The following is a 19,845-nucleotide window of genomic DNA, read 5'->3' as shown; positions in this document are numbered from 1 at the left end:
ATGGTTTCGTCCATGAAAATGTGGACAAAATCATAGCTAAGCCCACAGGCCCACCAAAAACAAGTCACCAAATGAAACCTAATTATTCTTCTGATGTTTATTAATCCTCACCCAAGGATATATTTGCCATTGATTTATCGAGTGAACAGGAGGAGGAAGAGAGAGAGAGAGAGAGAGAGAGAGAGGGAGAGAGAGAGAAACATTGATGTAAGAGAGACCATTGATTGGTTGCCTCCCTCTTGTAACCAGGCCAGGGATGGAACCTGCAACCCGGGTCCATGCCCTGGACTGGGAATCGAGCCCACAGCCCTTCGGTGCTTGGGCTGGCGCTCTAGGCCCATCATCATTCTCCAAAAGGCTCTCTCGTCGTACTGCGGACTCTGGGATCCAGTGTTTGCGCCACCTGATGGGGTGCCCTACGTTTAGGAAATTTCACGAGACATAAGCTTAACCCCAAGGGAGCAACACCCGTTAACTCATTTTTTTCCTACTTCAGGTCAGCAACGTTAGCCCTTTACTTAGGTGACAGTCCAGAAAGTTCCCAGAGTCCCTCACACGTGAACCCCGGTCGCTCCAGCCGGGTCACACACACATTTCCCACAAGTGTTTCTGAGCTTCTCCAACGACTGTGCTGCCCACCTCCCGACCTGTGAGGCTTTGACCCTGACTTTGAATGAAGTCCGCTCCCTAGTGGGCAACAAGGGTGAGCAGGGCAGCTTCCATCAGACACACACGTGTCTGGTTTGCTCCTCTGGTCAGACCTCCCTGTGCGTTATCTCACTATCCCCACGCTCACTGGGCCACACAGACACCCGGACAGTACAGGCCCCTTTTTCTGCTCTCCCATGCAGAAAACAGCTCAGAGAAGAGACTGTCCCATCCCCTCTCCCACCCAAAGGGAGAGACAGCAGGCCAAGAGACTCGGGGCTCCGTAAGGTGAGTGAGGGCCCAGGCTGGGCAGGAGACATCGGGACAACGATAGGCACCTGGCTTTCCACCTCTGCCCTCGCTTCACTGCTGTCTGGCCGCCCATGAGGACAATCTCAGCCATGGACATCTGGTCCCCCACGGGGACAGTCCCACTGGGGCTGGCAGCGGGGACATCAGGAGCCAGAATCTCCAAGAGAGTGGACGGCAGATAAGGGTCCAGAGCTACTTTCTCTGTGGAGCTGAGCAGGGACTGGGACGCTCCCCGGGACCCAGGGTCCTTCGGCGCGCTTCTTCGGTTCCTACATGTGACCTGCCCCACGAAGCCGCCGTGTAGACACTCTGGCAGACGGCCGGCATGTGTCTGGAAGGCCTTGCGGGGTTTCCCCTGAGGACCTGGTGGTGCGAAAGCCCATCTGTCCCTCAGGAAGGAGGTGGTTAGGCAGCGTCGACATGGCCTGTGAGCCACAACAGGCCGTACAGCCGTTCCGGTGTCCGAGTCTCTGGCGTCGGTGGCAGGAGCCATGAGAGCCGCAGGAGAGGGGCCTGGGATCTTTGAACCCGACGGGAGGGTGCAGGCTGTGAGGTCTGGGCACGGGGCAGGACCTCGTGGGGGCACTCGGAAGCTCAGGGTTATGAGACGGGTGACACACCAGTGTGGGTGGGACAGCCCTCCACGCCTGGCATCACAGGACAACACCTCCTCCACTCTGTGCGCCTTGACGCTGGCCACCAGCGGGCACTGGGAGGAGGTGGTCTGGGCGCGGGGCAGGGATGCCTGTGGCCTCTCTCGGGAGCAGCCAGGGCTCAGCTGGCTCCCCTGGGACAGGCAAGGGCTGTGCCCTCCCCTTGGCATTGCCAGGAAGGCTCATTGGAAGGAAGGAGCAGCTCTGAGGAGCAACAAGCCCCCACGGCTGGGGAGGCTCCGCCTCGCGGGCTGGTTCACCCACTCCCTCTCGAGTGCCCTGCTCCCCACAGCTTCCCAATTCAGTGCCACAGGCAGTCCCAGGCCTGAGAGCTCTCCACTGTGCACTCCCATCACCCTGACACGGGAGCGAGGGGGCTGGGCTGCAGAACCATGGACAGCGGCCATGGCATGGGCGCCAGGGAGCACTGGGCCCTCACTCTCCCTGGCCAGCCTGCCCTAGGGTGGAAGGGGGAGCGAGGGCCTAGGCTCTGGGCCAGCTGGAGAGTCGCCAGCTGAGACGGTGCCTGGACCCCTCCATGCATGACATTTCTGTCCATCACTCTGGGCTGAGCACCCAGGAGGGATGCCGGGTGCCTCCGCTAACCATGACAGAGGGCTCTGGACGGCGTCCATCTGCGAGGCCCCACCCAGGTCACCGTGAACAGTGGAGGGCCTGGGCCCGCTGGCCCACACGGACACAGCACCTTTGGGAATGAGGGCTGAGTCAGAACGAAGGCATCAGGGCCACAGGAAAGGGACCCCTGGGTGCCAGGTACCAAGAAGGGTACTTGAGGTGTGGTCAGGAGGCTCCGGAGGGTATGACAGGCCCAGAGCTTACGGCTCCTGGGGCACTGCCTTCAGTACGTCTCCGATCACAGCTCTTCCCACACTGAACACTCGGAGGCCAGGCTTGGGGCCCACGCTGTCTCCAGAGGACACACTAGATGGTCTCTGCACAGGGATGTTTGTGAAATAGATGGGCTGGTGCAGGACCAGCAGCCAGGCTGCCTTGGTGTCCCCAGCAGCCAGGACATAATGGGGCTGTGTCCCTGACCCGGGGCTGGTCAGACGGGCCTCGGACCTGAGGTTGGTGTGTGCACTAGTCTGGCTTTGCCGATTTCAACCCTTGGACGTGAGCACTCGAGTGAGGCAAGCCTCAGTTTCCCCATCTGTAACGCCAGGGCTGGGCAATGTCCCAACTTTCCCCTAAAATTCTCAACTTTAACGGTGCGTGCAGAGATGACATCAAACGAGCTGTTGTTTGCTTGTTTGATGAGCCAGAAGCATGGAGGGCTCTGCCTGCGTGGCCGGGGCGAGGCCGCCTCCCAGACTGCATCCCCCCCTCCCTGGCCACCCTTTGAGCGCTCCCTGTGTTTTGACTTTTCGTCTTTGCTCCCTGAACGATGATTTATCTGGCTTTCAGATTGGAAGGCTGAAAGGCCTAAGTGTGTGTGTGGCTTCTGGGGTTGTTTCGATTTATAAATATTTTAATAGGACTTTTATTCCTTCATAACAAATACCTTAGAAACCTTTGTACCAGGAACAGTTTCCTTGTTGTTGTTTTTAACAAAGCCCATCTCAAGAGAGAGAAGAAAAGGGTTCAAGAAAATCGTCACCATTTTAAAAGTCCCTAAAGAGCATGTGAGGGTCACACCTGGCTTACACCTGTCACTAATGCTCTGGTGACCATCGTCCATCATTCTTCCAGCGCTCTGCCCTCCAACACCCACAGGACAGTCAGCGACATGGGCCTTCATGTCATGAGGCATCGTAGGGCTGTGTCACTGAGGAAGTGGGACGTACTGGGCACTTCAGTCTCCAGCTGGAGAAGCCCCAAGGCTGTGTGAGACAACAGAAGAGCCGGAACCTAACAGTGGAGCCCCAGCACCCCCGAGGGGACACAGCCCAGCTCCACGGCCCCGGGGGCAATGGGGGCCGCGGGAAGTGGTCAGGGCCGCTCAGAGGCTGAGGTCCTCACATTGTCCTGCAGGATTGACCACGGGGATAAGGGTCCAGGTGCGAATGCTCTGCGGCTAGATTCTCGCACTTCACCTCTGACCCACGTCCAGCTCTCCCCCTCCCTCCTTCCTCCCTGAGAACCTTCCCCGGAGAGTGGCTGTGATACCCCAGGCGGGGTCCCCGGCCCCGACACGCAGGGGTCTGCCTTTCTGGAGACACGTGTCTGAGCAGCAGGACTCGGAGCAGAGCTCGGATCACGCGGAAGGCGCCTCGGGGGAAGGCGCTGGCCTGGAATACCTATGGGCCTTCTCCGGCCTGCGCACCGCTGATCTGACGGTGCTGGGAGCCAAAGGATGACAGCAGGGTTGAACGCCTGCCCAAAAGCAATTACTGATTGGAATTGATTATTTCTACAAAGAAAGGTGACCGATGGATTAGTTGTCACATTACAGGGGATCGGGGCAGAACATCTGTGCTTGTTAAAGGGACGCAGCTACCTGACATAGATGGGGCGGCGGCCACAGCGCCGAGGGTGCTCCCCGCTCCCCGGAGCCTGAAGGAGCGGGCTGGGCTGCTGGGCCGGGCTCCCTTCCCTCCAGAGCTGCTGCACCACGCCCGTGGGAGCGGGAGAGCGAGGCAGGGCATTCAGAGCAGCGCGAGCCGCGGCCGCGGCCGCGTCCAACACGGATTATAAAACGCAGACCTCGCTTAGACACACAGCGAAGTAATGGGAAATGATATGTGACTAAATAGCTGAGATCTGTGGCCCTGCCTTATTCGATTTGCCTAATTACACCTTTTACTGCCTCCTTTATGGAGTCATTGCCCAAGGTGCCTGTCTCCTTTATACCCACGCCTTCATTAACAGCCGGATCAAAGTGCCACGTGAGCATGTTGGCATGCAGCTTCACAACCGCTTCCACGCCACTGCCCCGTGCACCTGGGAGGGTGGCTCTGCCCGCCTTCTCTGGCGGTGTTTTAAGAACCAGCCTCCCACCCCAGCCCTCCTTCACTACAACGCTCGAGGAGACCGGTTCTAGGAAGTACATCGGGATGGCGAGAAGGAGCACACGAAGGAGCACACAGACACGATGCCAGTGCAGCCCGCGATGGAGACGCGCAGGGAAACCAGGCAGCTCGCACTTGGGGACCTGCCGGCCTGGCCCGGGCACCCCTCGGTGTCCATGGCAGGAGGGTGGAGGGATGAGCTTGAGGGGCAGCTTTGTGTGGGCACCACTCAGAGGGCAGGCCCGGTTGCTGGGCTGCTGGGCTGTGCATTCTGGGTAGCCATCCTCACATCCTCACTCCGAAAGCCAAGAGGAGGCATGGAGGTGGCGCTCACGCACACCTTTGGGTATGTCTGCACATTCCTCCGCCCCCACCTCTCCGTGCTCCCCACCTCCACCCCCACCGCCCATGGTGGAAGCAAATGCCTCGGAGCTCTGCCAAGGAAGACACCAGTTCGATGTGTCTCTTCTCCGAGGACAGCATGGAAGGGCACTGTTGCTCCAGCTCCCTTGGTAAATAGAACAGGTCAGGAGTGGTCCCGGCCCTGGTGCACGTGTAGACGGCAGCTCCCTGGCCAACATGCTAGGCGAGAGAATGCCTCCAGTAGTCTGTGGCCCTGCACGGAAGTTCAGATCTTTCTAGAAAATGCAGCCCTGAGGGACTTGGGAATCTGGTGCACCCTGTCATCCTGCCACCAAGGGAGAGGGCAGAGGGGTGCCAGGCGGCCTGGGCAGGAGGAGCCCCAGGCGCTGGCCTGCATGGAGCTGTGGCCACACCGGACAGACGGACGAACCTGATTTGCTCTGCTCCTGCCTGTCAGCATTGCATCTCCTTTTTCATTAAGAGACCATTTGGGCAGAAATGTCCAAATGACCTAAGTGCCTGCTGGCTGCCAAGGGATCACAGTTGCCCCTTCTGAGTGGCAGGGCTCCCCAGCGGGAGGGAGCAGGTGACAAGGGCCCGAGGCCTCCCAGCTGGACCGGCTTTGGGCCCAGGAGACCTGAGTCCCCCTCCAAAGTCCCCATGTCAGGCCCTCTGAGCAGTCCGCCAGTCCTGCTTCCCTGCTCCAGCTCTGTCCTCACACCCAAGGACCTGACCTTCCTGTCACACACACTTACTCATGCATACTCATGCATGTAAACATACATGCACACACAATCACACGTGCACTCATACCAACATGCAGTCACACACATACACATACATATCGATACACTTGCATTCATACACATACATATACATAGTCACTTATATATATACAAACACAGTCACACACATCCATATGCACATACATACACTCTCGCACACATACAGACACACTAACACACATTAATGCACATGCACACACACCTCACTTTGTCCCCCATGCCTGATCTTTAGAAAGAATCAGAAAGTCACTCCTGAGCAGGCCCTCCCCCCTCCCCGTGGGCTCTGTGGGCTCCTCACCAGGTCCTCCTGGGCAAAGGGCATGCCAGGCAGACGGGGTGCCCGAGGGCAGGGACATCCCCACGCCCTAGTGCTGTGGGCTCACGGGATCCTCAGGCGACAAGATTGTGGGGAGGGCAGCCAGGCGCTGCTGGGGTCCCCAAGTGGCCTGATGCAATGAGGGCGACTGTGCTTCTGCCCTGGACTCCTGTGGTCCCTGGGCCGGGCAGCTGAGACAGGAAGGGCACACGGAGCTGGGAGCAGAGCGCTAGGTCTGTCCTCACTGCCCGGGTGTGCGCCACTCCCGCGGCGCATCCTGACCCACTCACGGGAGCCACGGTCCCTTGGGCCTGGACGGGGGCACACCCACGGGGCCTGAGGCCGAGCTCACGCTGGGCTGGTCCGAGCTCGGGCATCTGCAGCGAGGAAGCCTGTGCACTCAGCCTGCGCCCAACCCACCTGCTCGCCCAACCCGCCTGCACGCCCACGCATGGAGCAGACACGCGCCTCCTGCGTGGCGCACCCCTCGCCAGGTCACCATGGCAGCGCCTGTTCCGAGGTAAAACGGGAGGTGAAGGCTGGGGCTGGACGTGATCCCTGGCTCCCCGGCCACAAGGAGAAAGGTCAGCTGGAAGGGACGGGTCCTGGGGACAAGCACCCCCGGGGCCACGGCACTTGGGTGGGTGAGGGAGGCCTCAGCGGTCACCTGTCCCAGTCACTGAGCCTGGCGGTGCCAGGTCCTTCCCCCCTCGTGGCACAGTGTTTGGCGGGCACCACCTCCTGTCCCTGGCAGTGCCCCTCTGCGCTCTGCTCTGCTGAGGAGCGCTGCCACCAGGCTCAGCCCCACGGAAACCTTCCGGGCAGAGGTCTGTGTGTCTGGCGGACGCAGTGGCCCTGAGGGAAGCTCGCACCCCAGGCCACACCCCTGCACAGCCCTGGCTGCGGCCACGGGGGCACGGGTATTCAATGTGCGGAAAGGAGACAGAATCAGGAAGAAATGGCAAGCCGTGACCGAGGGAAAGAGGCTGCGTGGAAGGCTCCCGGGAAGAGGCCCCGAGGGCGGCCGTGAGGAAGGCGACGCAGCCCCAGGGACAGAGCAGAGGCCGGGAGTGCGGCCCGGCTGAGGCAGGAGCCCAGCCCCGCCGCAGAGCCAGCCGCACCCACCCCCGAGGGGCCAGAGGGGCCACAGAAGTGGGCGGGCGAGGGGTGGGCAGGCGGCCCAAGTGGGCTAACCCTGCTCCCAGGAACCTGCCCGCCTGCTCGCAGTTCCGGCCTTGGCCTGACCAGAGGCAGAGAAAGGAGGCCATCTAGTGGTGGGGGCCGGGCGGCGGGCGCAGAGGCGCCTCCTGGGGGTGAGGGCAGAAGACAGCAGCCACCTCTGGGTGCGGGACGGAGGATGGGTGGAGGGATGCAGATTGGCCCTGGAAATGGGCAGAGCCCAGGCAAATGAGAAGCAAAGCGGGGAGGGGGGCCTGGGATCAGGCAGAGGTGGGGTTCAGAGCCTCTGACCGTGGGGAGGGGCTGAAGTGTCTGAGGGGAAGACAGAGGAGGGAGCCCTCGGTGTCTGGGGTCAGAGAAGTGGGGGGAGAAAAGGCAGGGGCTCCCCTTCTCAGTGGCCTGGCTGGTGCCCTGTTGCTAAGACAGTAAATAGAAACTGTAGTGGAGTCTGTCCAGGGAAGACCCTGGGAAATGGGGTCAGTGCGGCCTGAGGGGGCACCGCTGCTTCTTCAGTGAGGCGGCCAGTGCCAGGCCAGGAGAGCGATGGGCCATCTGAGGCCTCTGCTGGGGGGGACCCCGTGCCTTGGGGCGCAGACCACCCAGCTGTGCGCACTGGTGGTGACATGGGGTCCCTGATTTGGGGCTGCGGAGTCACACCCCAGTGCTGCACCCCTTTGCTTGTGCCTGGGTTTGTAAGGGAGTGTGTGAGAGCAAAAAAAAGAGGAGGATTGGGAAGGGACTGGGGGGGGGGGGAGGCTGGAGTCCCCCAGGCCCAGGGGCTTCTGAAGCCCCGCCCAGCCCCACCCCACCCAGTGGTGTTGCATCCATGTGAGCTGCTGCACGGTGACACCCCAAGCAGGCTGACTCTCCAGCATCCAGGACCCGGTGTCCTTCCGGTGTCTTTCCCACTGGGCTGTGCGGCCAGGATGCTGGGTCACACCCTCCACCTGGCAGGCCTGGCAAAGGGGGCTGCTTGCCCACCTGGCTGGGGGCTGGGGTCAACCTGGGAAAGGCCCTGCTGGTGCTCAGTTCTTACTGGGCCCCTCTGGCCTCCCGCCAGAAGGCCACATGAGGGGGCCCGCGTGGACGCTGGAGGGGCCCATGGTGTTGAGGGCCCAGCCTTCAGACCTGCCTGTCCCGCTGCTCCTCCCAGGGAGGCTCGGCCTCCAGCGAAGTGCAGGGCCTGGCCGCAGGGCCGGCGGCTGCCGCAGCCCTCTCTCTGGCTCACTCTGAGCCGCTCTGGCGGGAGTGGCGTTGGAGGCCCAGAGGACGGTCCTGTGAAAGGGGGGTTCTGCTTTTTTTTTTTCTGCTTTAAACAGGACCTCATTTTCTGAAAGAAAATGGAAAAAAAAATAGCTAGTGTTGCAGGCACTCTGCAGCCAGAGCACGGCTCCCTGGGCCCGCCCGCCTCGGCTGCAGCCCCGCATGGGCCCGCAGGCTCAGGCACAGCCCCTGGGCACCGCGGGGAAGGAGCCAGATCCCACATCCAGCTCACCCCTGGCCTGCACTTTGCTCGGATCGATAGCTTGTGGGGGTGGTGTGTGCAGTCTGCCCACTCACGCTGCCCCCAGCACAATGGGCCTCCGCCCACCTCCCAGCTCCACTGTGCCCCCTCCTCCAGGCTGGGTGCAGTGCCCACACCACTTGGCCCAGCCAGCAGGCGATCTCAGATCACCAGTCCCAGCCCCGCGCACTCCTACATCCATGCTCAGAGGGTTAAAAACAATGCGTTAATGGAAACACAGAAGGAACCACGTTTTCCAGTCTCCGGGGGCTCTGACCGCCTTCATACAGCAGTGCTTCCGTGGTGGCCGGTGAGGACGACCCTCCATCGAGGATGTGGAAGATTCAGGAAAATGCAGACCCTGTGTCTTTAAAATGCTGTCAGAGCTGGACTGCATAATAAAGTCTCAGAAAATATTTAAATCAGCTCTGGGCAGCTCTACCCTCAGACACTGGAGAGAATACTTGTTTGATGATTGAGGCTGGGAGGGGGGTCTAGGCCGTCCTTTAAAAACTTAAGTTGGTTTTAACTGAAGCACCTACCATTCCGGGGAAGGGAGGGGGAACAGGGAGACACGCACAAAGCAGGGGGTAACTGGTGTCACCCTGGGCGCGGGCAGCGTCCCTCACACCCACCCTCGTCTTAGCAAAGGTGTTGTTCTTCTCCTTTTAACTCAGAGCCTTCAGGTGAAAATAAAGCAACAGCAGCACAGAAAAAAAATCTAGTCTTTTTTAGGGTTAACATCAGAAGCGAAGCTGTGCTGCTTTGGCCAATCAGATGCGCCCCTGCCAGCTATAATATAGTACTGAAGACAGCCTCTCGCACAGCTCTCCAGGCTTGCTACCATTTAAAATCAGACTCTTTTTGTCTTTTGATTGCTGTCTCCCGCCCCAACTCAGATGTGCTCCGTTATCAGCGACCAGCAGCCCGCCGCTCCAGCCCCCGTCTGGGTGGGGATCGGCAGAGAGTCCCCGGCGCTGGTGGCGGGCAGGGTGCTATAGGGAGAGAAAGAGCGAGGCAGAGAGCAGCGGGGGAGCAAGCGGCGAGCCCGGGAGGAAGGGAGGGCGCACGGCACACACTCGCGCACTCGCGCACAGACCTGCACGGGGACGGCGTGGAAGTCACCGGCTCCATGGACGAGATGCTGCTGCTGACGAGATGTCTGCTGGTCCTGCTCGTCTCCTCGCTGCTGCTGTGCTCCGGGCTGGCCTGCGGACCGGGCAGGGGGTTCGGGAAGAGGCGGCACCCCAAAAAGCTGACCCCTTTAGCCTACAAGCAGTTCATCCCCAACGTGGCCGAGAAGACCCTGGGGGCCAGTGGAAGATACGAAGGGAAGATCTCGCGAAACTCGGAGCGGTTCAAGGAGCTCACCCCCAATTACAACCCCGACATAATATTTAAGGACGAGGAGAACACAGGAGCGGACCGGCTGATGACTCAGGTAGAAGCCAGAGCGGGCGGGCAGGGTGTCGCCGCTGCCGGGGGGCTCTGTGGGACCAGGCCGTCCGGCTGTGTGTTTGCTCTGGGGCAGAGGGAAAGGCGATTTCCCCCTAGCCTTCCCCACCCACCTGTCCACCTGCCATCCCTTCCTCTTCCTGGAGGGAAAGCAGGTGAAGGGTCCAGCTGAAAACTTTGGGGTGGGGGTGGGGGAGGCGGCGGTGGGGACGTGGTCCCCGGGTGGCCCTGATTTGATTCTCTGGCTGGGATGGCCTTCCCATCCTGCCTCAACTCTGGCGGTGACTTGGGGAGTCCTTCCCTTTGGGGTGTCTGCCCTTTCCAAGTTTGGAGTGGAAATGCGGGAAGGGGCAGAAATCCCCCATAACCATGGACTGCCTCCAGCTCACCGCACAAATGTGGCCTCAGCATCTCAGAGCGCCTTCCCTCCTCCTCTGTCTTTCCACCACTCCCCGGGCGCTGCCCCTGGGGCGGCCAGAGATGGCGGAGCCAAGGCCGGGCTGGGGGCCTGGGTGGTCCCGGCGCTCCCAGCTCCCCTGCGACTCCTGCGCGGCGTGCCGGCAGCGTGCATGTATCCATGTATCTTTAAGGATGTGCGTTCCTGCTCCTGGCCGGTACCTGAGGGGAGGGACTTAGAACTTATTGGCACCGCATCAGGCCGGTTTGCAACCCGTTCGCCCTGGGACTCTCCAGGGGCTGGAGAGAGGAACCAGCGAACCCGCGCGTCCTCTCTCCCTCCGCCGCCGAGACTCCGCGCCAGCGCCCGCCCGCCGGGGTGGGCTGTCTGAAACTCCGAGCACGTAGGACTGAAGCTAGAAATGGATTTCCTGGCAAATATAGGTCAACATCCTTTTTATTGCCCTATTAAAATAGTCAAGTCCTACCTTTAGGGCTAGGAGCGCACAGCAGCTGACTGAGCGGCGCAGAAGGGGCCGAGTGCGAGAGGGGGGCGGCGGGACGGAGCCCCGGGGCCGCGCTCCCGCCCGAGGCCCGGGGCTCCGGGCGGCCGAAGCCTGGGCGGAGGGAGCCGAGGAGAAGGTCCCTCTCCGCCCCCCACCCCGCGCTCCCCTCTGCTCCGACCCCCCTAAACCTGCGTTGCGGGTGCGGCCCCGCGCGCCGGCCCCGGGAACTCCACGCAGCCCCCGGGCGCCCGCGCTGTGGGCGGCGGGGAGTTCTCCGGTCCGTCCCGGCCCGACCCCGTCACCCCGCTCCCTTGGAGGGAGGGGACGGCGCGGGGTCCCCGGGCCGCGGGAGGGGAGCGGCCGGGCAGGCGCACACCCGGCAGACGCACTCGGCTCCACTTACTGCGGGCGATCGATCCCGCGGCTCGAGTTTCCGCGCACCGGGCGCTGCGGCCCCCGAGCCCTGCCCGCGGCCTCGGCTAGAAGCAGGCCCGACGGCCGGGTCCCCGCGCGGGCGGAAGGCTGGTGCGGGGCTCCGCTGCCTCCGCGGACCCGCGCCCCGCGCCCCGCCACTCTGGCCGCTGCGTGCGCGGGCAGCATTTGAACTTCTGACCTTCTGTCAACTTCCCTCAGACGGAGAAACGAAAACAAATACTTTTTCCTTGGGCAGTGGCTTTTCCCGTTCCCTGCACAAAAGGACGGGGGAGGGGCAGCCACCACCACGCTGGGTGGGGAGAGCTAGGCCCGAACGGCAGCATGGACACCACAAATGTCCCCCCAAAGTCGTGGGTGTCTGGGGAGCGGCCTGGAAGGTGCCCTTGGCTCATCCCTTCCCGCCCTACCTTTTGCTCTGATCCCACGGGTGGGAGGGCGGGGCAGGTGGAAGGCGGCAGGCGTGGGTGGTGAGGGGCCAGGCTGGGTGAGGGGGTGACACAGCCGCCCCCCAGGCTGGCGGAGGCTGGGGCTCTCCTGGGGCACCGCGCACGGGCGCCCTCACTCCACATAACCCCCTGGGCTCCGCTCAGGTGCGCCCTCCTCCCCTCCCCGCGCCTCCGTGCGTCTGTCTCCACTGTGCCTGCCGCCCGAGCCCCTCAACCGTGGCGAGATCGTCCCCAGTGGAACTCGGAGAGCATTCTGGACGCATGAGCTCCTGGTTAATATTAACTCGGCGGGGGGAGCGCAGACAGAGCCGCGTCCCCGCGGCCCGGGTGCCAGGCGGGTGCCGGCCGGGCTCTGAGGGGCAGGGCCCCGCGAGGGCCTGGCTGAGGCCGCGGGGGCACCGGCCTGAGACGCGGGCTGAGCAGGTTTCTGGGTGCGTGGCGGCCCAGGGCCCCGCGCGCCCGCGTGGCTGCGGAGGGTTTTCCCGGTTGGAGGGAGGCTGGCTGCCCGGAGCGGAGCGGGAGGAGCGGGCGGTGTGTGCCCGGCGGAGGGGGCTCTTTTGAAGTTGGCGCGCCCCTCCCCCGCCGGGAGCCCGCAGGCCGCCGCCGGGCCGGTCCGCTCCCGCGCGGGCGCGGCGGCGGCGCAGACGGAGGAGGCGGCGGGAGCTCAGGCGGGGGAGCCGCTGGGCCTCGGCGGCACAAAGCGGCCGGCGGCCCCGCTGGGCTTCACGGTGGCTGCACAGGAGCCGCGCTTGATTCGCGGCACACGACCCAGTGAATTGATGGCCGTCCTGGGCTCCGGCTCTGCCGCCGCCGCGCCGGGGAGGAGGGGCGCGGGAGCGGATCGGGCCTTCCTGAGCCTGCGTCCTCGCCCGCGTCCTTCGCCTCTGATCCACGCGGCGCAGCTCCGGACGCCAGGGTGGCCCGTGTCCGGCCTCCCCTCCCGCCGCGGCCGGGCACCTCGGCCCCCCGCGCCGGGAGAGCGGGGCGGGCGGGTGAGGCCGGGCCGGGCCGGGCGTGCGCGTGTGCGTGCGGGCCGTGTGCGCCTGCGCCGCCGCCCCGCAGCCCGGCGCTAACTGACCCCCGTTTTCGGATTGATTTTCATGTAAAACGCGTTCAATCCTCAAGATGACCTCACTCAAACTCTGTCCTCCTGGTTTTTTTTTTTTTTTTTTTTTTTTAAGAAAACGGCTGTCAGGCCCAGAAACCTGCAAGCGCTGACCTGCCACCAGGGCCGCCCTCCCCCATCTGTTGTATGTTTAACTCTACAACCGTATTACTGCGTTTTATTGCTGCCAAATACACAGGGCTTTTCCTGTTGCGCAATCTATCATATCCCGGTGTGCAGGGCGCCCCTCCCCCCGCCGAGGAAATGAGTCTCTCCCGGCTCTGGGGGCCGGGGCCGGCGCCCGCCCGCCCGCCCGCCGCAGGCAGCCCTGCCCTCTGCAGACCCGGCCGGACACTGCCGCGCGCCCCGAGGAGCCGGCCTCTTGGGATCCGCCAGGCTGTGTCCTTGTCCTTTCCAATCCTGCACCCGCAGCAGGACGCCGCCAGCGAGTCCCCGCCACACACACACACGCACTGGATTCGGCGGTTACTGCTTCCTCCTCTGGGACCGCGCACATGCGGGATGTGGGAGACTTCCGCTCCCGCACCCTGCCCCCGCCTGCCGCTTTCCCCACTCCCCGAGCAGCTTCCTCGCGAGGTGGCTGGGGGTGGGGAGGCGAAGGCCGGGTTCAGGGGAAGAGCCCAAGGCGCAGGGCTCTCTGGCCTCAGGCATTTCTGACTCCCCATCCCCCACCTCCCCGCCCCACGCCCTCTCCCTCCCCACCGCCTCCCTCCACCTCTGAAGTTTGCTCTTCAAACTTGCCGGACACCATTCTGCGCCAGAGCCAAGAAAACAAGAGGGGGAAGGGAGCAGGTTAAGGAAAACAAGAGGCAGGCAGACCTCAGCCGCAGCGAGAGAGTCCGGCCGAGGAATGCGGCTTCCAGATAAAGACTGTTTGTCGTCCGGCCCAGCCCGGCCGCATTGAAAATTATAACTCACTGGGCCTTTCACTGCTGGCTCTCGCCCACCCTCCCTCTGCTATCAGCGCCCCCCTCCCTCCACCTTTGGCTTCATTCTCACCTCAGATAGGCCTAGGGCGGGAGGGAGGGTCCAAAGATAAGGCGAGGCTTTGGGCTCTTGAAGAAGTCGTGCGTTTTGCTTGGTTTCTGCAAAATTGCACCTCGGGCCTCCCTCTGGCCTCCGGGTGAGGGAGTGTGCCTCCCGGGGAGGAGGGCGGAGCCCCTCACAGGTGCAGAGAAACGGGCCACAGCCAGGGGTGGCAGTGGGTGGGGGACACCTTGGGGAAGGCGCAAGGCATGGCCAAGGGTACCCCGTGGGTCCCGCAGCCTTTGTCTGCAAACACAGTTCCCTCTTCCCCCAAAGTCTCTGCTCCTTCAGGGTCAGACACGGCCCTCAGCTCATCTCTAAAGGAAGCTGCTCCTGCAGACACCCCTTCCCAGCCCGGTGCCCCCTCTTCCGGGCTGATGGCGCCCCCTCCAGGGCTCAGGGCTGGCCCCACCCTGGCCGCAGGGACCGCTGAGCAGCGGGGAGGTGGGTGTGGGCTGGTGCTGATGTCCTCGCCGCCCTTCTCTCTGCAGAGGTGTAAGGACAAGTTAAACGCCTTGGCCATCTCGGTGATGAACCAGTGGCCAGGAGTGAAGCTCCGGGTGACGGAGGGCTGGGACGAGGACGGCCACCACTCTGAGGAGTCGCTGCACTACGAGGGCCGCGCCGTGGACATCACCACGTCAGACCGGGACCGCAGCAAGTACGGCATGCTGGCGCGCCTGGCCGTGGAGGCGGGCTTCGACTGGGTGTACTATGAGTCCAAAGCACACATCCACTGCTCTGTGAAAGCAGGTGAGTGATCCCTGCCCGCACCCCATCCCTGCCACTGCACCCTTCCCCAGCTCCACATCCACCAAGGGTGTCACCTGGTGCCCTGCTGCCTGACTCAAGGCAAAGCAACAGAAACGGGGGGGGGGGGGGGGACCAGGGAGGGCATGTGCTTCTGCGGGGGGGGTGTGCTCTGTGAGGCTCGACCCCAGCCGGCATCGCCCCCCTCCCATTTATGGCTGCAAAGGCCCGAGGTCCCTTGAACACTGACGCAGGGGGCATGTGTCTCCTGAGTCACCCCACCCGCTCCCGGAGCCCCCACAGGAAGTGGCGGAGACAGGGGAGAAAGATGGGGGACACTCTCCTGATGGGAGACTGCAGCCTGCTGGTTAGCCAGGTCTGGCTTCATCCTCCTCTCCTTTAGGGCTTAAGAGTCATCGCCCCCCCCAACAGGAGCTTATGTCCAGGGTGCAGGCCCCTGTGCTCTCCCCTCCCGGGAGCGCCTTCGGATTCCAAACCAGCTCAGCTCACTGGCACAGCCCGTGGGGAGAGGCCTGGTGGGAGTGATAAACCCAGCAGCCACCACTTCCCACATCTGGACATGCAAGCCCAGAAGCCACCCGGCTGGTTAGCAGCAGGTCGGCTGCCCAGGCCACGGCAGTGCTGGAAAGGCCGCTGCGGCTGCGACCAGCCTGCTGGGAGTGCTTCCCTTCCCAGGCCTGCAATGCCCCGCGCAGTCGCTGGCGAGGAATCGCCCTGGCAGGAAGGCTTTAAGCCCACAAGCCAATGCCCCAACCTGGCGGCTGTTTGGCCCAAGTCCCTCTAGCCCGCGTGGGCATTTAGCAGAGCAGTTCACACCGCATTCCCCAGGAGTCCCTCTGTGCCCTGCGCGGTGTTGAGCAGCAGATGTGAGTGGAGAAAGAGTTAGTAGGTAAGGAAAACGTGGCTCTTTTCCCACCAGAGGAAAGGAGTGTCAGGGACGCTGGGAGAGGTCCCTGCCTTGGGAGGTAGGGAAGGCGGCACCCCCACCCCTTCGCCGGGCGCCTCGGGGAACCTTCTGCTGGGTCTTCCCTACGCCGCTCCCCTGACCCCTCCCGCCCCCGCAGTCAACCCGCACCCTTCCCTGGCCCTGGAGGCTGCACCCTTCCTGGGGCCACCCTTGTCCGGGGTCCCCGGCGGGGCGGTCCCCGGAGGCGGCCTCGGAAATGAGCAGCGGCCATGCGGCCGGGCGGACCGCAGAGCCGCTCATTGGCATTCGGCGCACAGGCCGCGGCGTGTCAGGCGGGGCGTGCGACTGGCCGGCCCCGCGCCCGCCGCATTCCGGGCTGCGGCCTCCCACGGCCGGGCCCGCACTTCATGCCGGAGAAACCGATGAGAAGATTAAAAACCCTCGGTAATTCCGGCGGGAAGATTCTTTCTGGCGATCTCTATTTGCGAAAAGCATGATCCCGGAGATTGGAATGCAGAGAAGCCTGGGCCTCCGCGCCCCCCTCCCGGCCCCCCGCGCGCCGCGCCCGGTCATTGTCCTCCGGACACTGAGCCCCGAGCGCGGAGGCTCCTCACGGCGCGTCGTCAAGGGGCCTTGAGAACCGGCCTGCCCGCGGCCGCGGCCCCGCCATTAAAATTCAAATACACAGCTCGAGAGGGGCGAGGGCCGGGCTGTGCAAACAGTGCCTGTGAGGCCGCCCAGAGCCGCGTGTGAACCGCGGGGGGCGCGGGCTGCACCTGAGCAAATAGGGGGGCGGCCGGAGAGGAGACGTGAAGCCCCTCTTCCGAGCGCCCCGGGGCCGCAGCCGCCACAGGGACCGCGCCGCCCGCACTGGGTTTGCCGGGAACGCGCACCGCTGTCACACCGGCCTGAGCTCTGGAATGTTTGTCCAGTTGCTACAACCACAGCTATTGTCGCCCCCGCCCGTCTCCGGACTCCGAGGGCCTGGGCGGGCGGTGAGGGTCCCCGCGGGGTAGCCGGGGCCGGAGGGGGCGGGAGCGCCTCGGCGCCCGGGGAGCTCAAGGAGGCTTCCTGAGGAATCCAAGTGGAGAGCAAACACCTCCTGCACTCCGGCGGGGCTGGGTGTGTGCTGAGCGGGGTGGGGCGGGAGGAAGGAGGAAGGAAAGGAGTTGGCTAGCCTGCCTTTATCACCGCCAGCCCAGTCCCTAAAGAGCCCTCCGGGACTGTCTGCATCTGAATGTGCCTTGGCGGCGGGGCTTGGGGAGAGGTTTGCGCGGAACCAGCCTTCCCAGTCTCCCACAGGGCGCGGGCACCTCGCGGGCACCCTCCGCACGCGCCTGGGTCCGGGACTCGCCCTCATCGCTCTCCTCTCCTCCCGCAGAGAACTCGGTGGCGGTCAAGTCCGGCGGCTGCTTCCCGGGCTCGGCCACGGTGCACCTGGAGCAGGGCGGCACCAAGCTGGTGAAGGACCTGCGCCCCGGGGACCGCGTGCTGGCGGCCGACGACCAGGGCCGGCTGCTCTACAGCGACTTCCTCGCCTTCCTGGACCGCGACGACGGCGCCAGGAAGCTGTTCTACGTGATCGAGACGCGGGAGCCGCGCGAGCGCCTGCTGCTCACGGCCGCGCACCTGCTCTTCGTGGCGCCGCCGCACAACGCCTCGGGCGCGGGCCGGCCGCCGGGGGGCGCGCCGGGGCGCCGCGCGCTCTTCGCCAGCCGCGTGCGGCCGGGCCAGCGCGTGTACGTGGTGGCGGGGCGCGGCGGGGGCCGCCGGCTGCTGCCCGCCGCCGTGCACAGCGTGACGCTGCGCGAGGAGGCCACGGGCGCGTACGCGCCGCTCACGGCGCAGGGCACCATCCTCATCAACCGGGTGCTGGCGTCGTGCTACGCCGTCATCGAGGAGCACAGCTGGGCGCACTGGGCCTTCGCGCCCTTCCGCCTGGCGCACGCGCTGCTGGCCGCGCTGGCGCCCGTGCGCGCGCTCCGCGGCGGCGACGGCGGCGGCGGGGGCGGCGGCCGCGAACCCCAGCCCGAGCCCGGGGCGCCCGGGGCCACGGGCGTCCACTGGTACTCGCAGCTGCTCTACCAAATAGGCACCTGGCTGCTGGACAGCGAGGCCCTGCACCCGCTGGGCATGGCGGTCAAGTCCAGCTGAAGGCCTGCCGCGGGGAGGAGGGCCGGCAGCAGCACCCTGCCGCAGAAGACGCGGGAAAGCAAGCGCACGGAATGAGACGTTAATTATAATAATAAGTAATAACAATAATAATGAAGTAGGACAACCCAAAATAGGCTGTAAGGAAACCAAGACCCGGGAGCTCTGGCGTCGTGTTTAGTTCATATCTATTTTTTGAATCTTTTCGTTATTGTTTTATTTTGATTTTTTTCACCTCTCCTGGCTATTTATTTGTTTGGTATGAATAGATGTTTTAAATAATATGAACCGGACCTTCAAGAGCCTTAACTAGTTTGTTTCTTGGGTAATTTATTATTGTCGTGTGAACTGTTCTCCGGGGAGAGGTGTGCGGCCAAGCGACCTGCGCAGAGTCTATTTTTCTACACGTCCCTCCGCCGACAGCCTGCCCGCTCTCCCGCTCCACTCCTCAGCCGTGAACTCAGCTGGTGGGGACACAAAGTCTATTTTTATACACAGAATTGTAAATTAGATTTTTGAGAGATCAATACCTAACTGAGTTACATTTCATTTTTGAAATAGTGTAAAATATGAAAATATATTATTTTTAATTTAACTAATTTCCAAGGTCACAGTCATCTCTTCTCATATCCTCGTGGATGCATATTTGCTTTGTCATCACCATTTTGGCCACATTCTTGGAAGTCAAGACTGTTACACACTCACACACACTTTCTTTCTTTCTTTTTCTTTTCTTTCTTTTTTTTTTTTTTTTTTTTTGACAAACTGGAAGATGTTATTTTTAACTTCAAAGAATTTATTAGAAATGATATTTTTTAAAAGTGCACATAGCAATGAGCCCATGTGGATGGAGCCTGTAGTTTGTACAGAGATAAACAAGGATTTTTTTGCATTAATAAATTGAGAATAACTGCTGTAAATTTACTAAACTGTATTTTTGAATATTTTGTAATAGTTTTATAGAAATAAAGCGTGCCGCGCACAGCCTCGTTAGTATGTCATCCCTGAGGGTCCCTGCCAGCCCCTGTTCCCGGTGGCTTCCTGGGTCCGGCCTGTGTGCAGATGACACACTGAGTGCCGACACACTCCGTGTGGGTTTCGCCCTGGAGAACCTCAGCTCTGTGTGGGACCCACACGCCTAAGTTGGTGCTGTGCTGGGTACTGTTCAGTGCCTCTGCCAGCCGTGGGCCCAGGTGGCCCAGGCTCCCTGGAACCGAGGGCAGACCTGTTCGCTGGGCTCGCTGCCCCAGCAGATGCTGTGCTCCCTGGCCCTGTAGGGAGGCCCCTGGCTGCTTCCCACAGTCCTGGGGCCCTTTGAGGAGGGTCCCGAGCGAGGAGAGGGCAGGGGCTGGTCCTGGCTGAACCTCCCTGTGCTCAGGCTGGGGAGTCCAGGGCAGGCCCCTGGGGGGTGCCCTCCCGGCCTTTCCCGACAGACACAGCATGGGCCGCAGGTGCCAGGTCCTCAGGCCATGCCGGTGTCTCCGTCCAGCCTGTCCGCCTGGAGTGGCTGCTGGGCATGGACGTGTGCCTGGGCACAGCTCTCCTTTGGCGGCACCTTGTGGCACGCCCTGGGTCAGGGCGTCTGGGGAGGAGGTCCTCGGTGTTTGATGTTCAGCCAGCCAGGGGGCTCTGCCCTTTGCCATGACTGAGTCGTGGGCTTTTTGAGGCTACTGCCATGCTTTGGCCTCGAGCCCTAGTACCTAAGCTGGGCTCTGCCAGGGCAGCCCATGTGGGTGGCCTGTCCGCAGGCCGCTCTGCAGAGGCCGACCTCAGTCCCCAGGCAGGTCTGGAGCAGCCACTCCGGAGGCAGGGCCTGGGTCCCCAGGGCCTCTGTGCCGAGGGTCTGGCATGGTATGGCTTCTCCAGGGGCCCTTGGGTGCGGCGCCTGGGGTAAGTG

General features: G+C 62.9%; 1 protein-coding gene and 1 long non-coding RNA gene across 4 annotated transcripts; one reads left to right on the top strand and one right to left on the bottom strand.

The window, feature by feature from the left end:
* Positions 1–1,501: 1,501 nt before the first annotated feature.
* Positions 1,502–11,984, bottom strand: LOC123651822. Of its 3 annotated transcripts, none has more exons than XR_006740778.1 (3): positions 11,490–11,849; positions 9,829–10,035; positions 1,502–2,319 (listed from the first exon to the last, which is right to left on the bottom strand). It is a non-coding gene; the product is annotated as an uncharacterized LOC123651822 (long non-coding RNA). The 3 variants fall into 3 exon arrangements; XR_006740779.1 differs by lacking the exon at positions 11,490–11,849 and adding an exon at positions 11,069–11,221; XR_006740780.1 differs by lacking the exon at positions 11,490–11,849 and adding an exon at positions 11,929–11,984 and having other exon boundaries at positions 1,503–2,319.
* SHH (sonic hedgehog signaling molecule) lies at positions 9,862–18,932 on the top strand. The gene is made up of 3 exons (XM_036425836.2): positions 9,862–10,170; positions 14,611–14,872; positions 17,179–18,932. The coding sequence occupies exons 1-3, from the start codon at positions 9,862–9,864 to the stop codon at positions 17,949–17,951; spliced, it is 1,344 nt and encodes a 447-aa protein (XP_036281729.1). The 3' UTR covers positions 17,952–18,932.
* Positions 18,933–19,845: the final 913 nt, after the last annotated feature.

Source organism: Pipistrellus kuhlii, unplaced genomic scaffold (assembly GCF_014108245.1).
Source record: "Pipistrellus kuhlii isolate mPipKuh1 unplaced genomic scaffold, mPipKuh1.p scaffold_m20_p_86, whole genome shotgun sequence".
In the NCBI taxonomy this organism is placed as follows: Eukaryota; Metazoa; Chordata; class Mammalia; order Chiroptera; family Vespertilionidae; genus Pipistrellus; species Pipistrellus kuhlii.
Note: the sequence above shows the minus strand (reverse complement) of the source record. Positions and strands in the feature narration are given on the sequence as shown.

Bases quoted from the DNA above. Each gene is read 5' to 3' on its own strand.
- SHH (XM_036425836.2), top strand. From the start codon at position 9,862: ATGGACGAGATGCTGCTGCTGACGAGATGTCTGCTGGTCCTGCTCGTC. The intron at 10,171-14,610 runs GTAGAAGCCAGA...TTCTCTCTGCAG, and splicing joins CGGACCGGCTGATGACTCAG to AGGTGTAAGGACAAGTTAAA. The intron at 14,873-17,178 runs GTGAGTGATCCC...CTCCTCCCGCAG, and splicing joins CCACTGCTCTGTGAAAGCAG to AGAACTCGGTGGCGGTCAAG.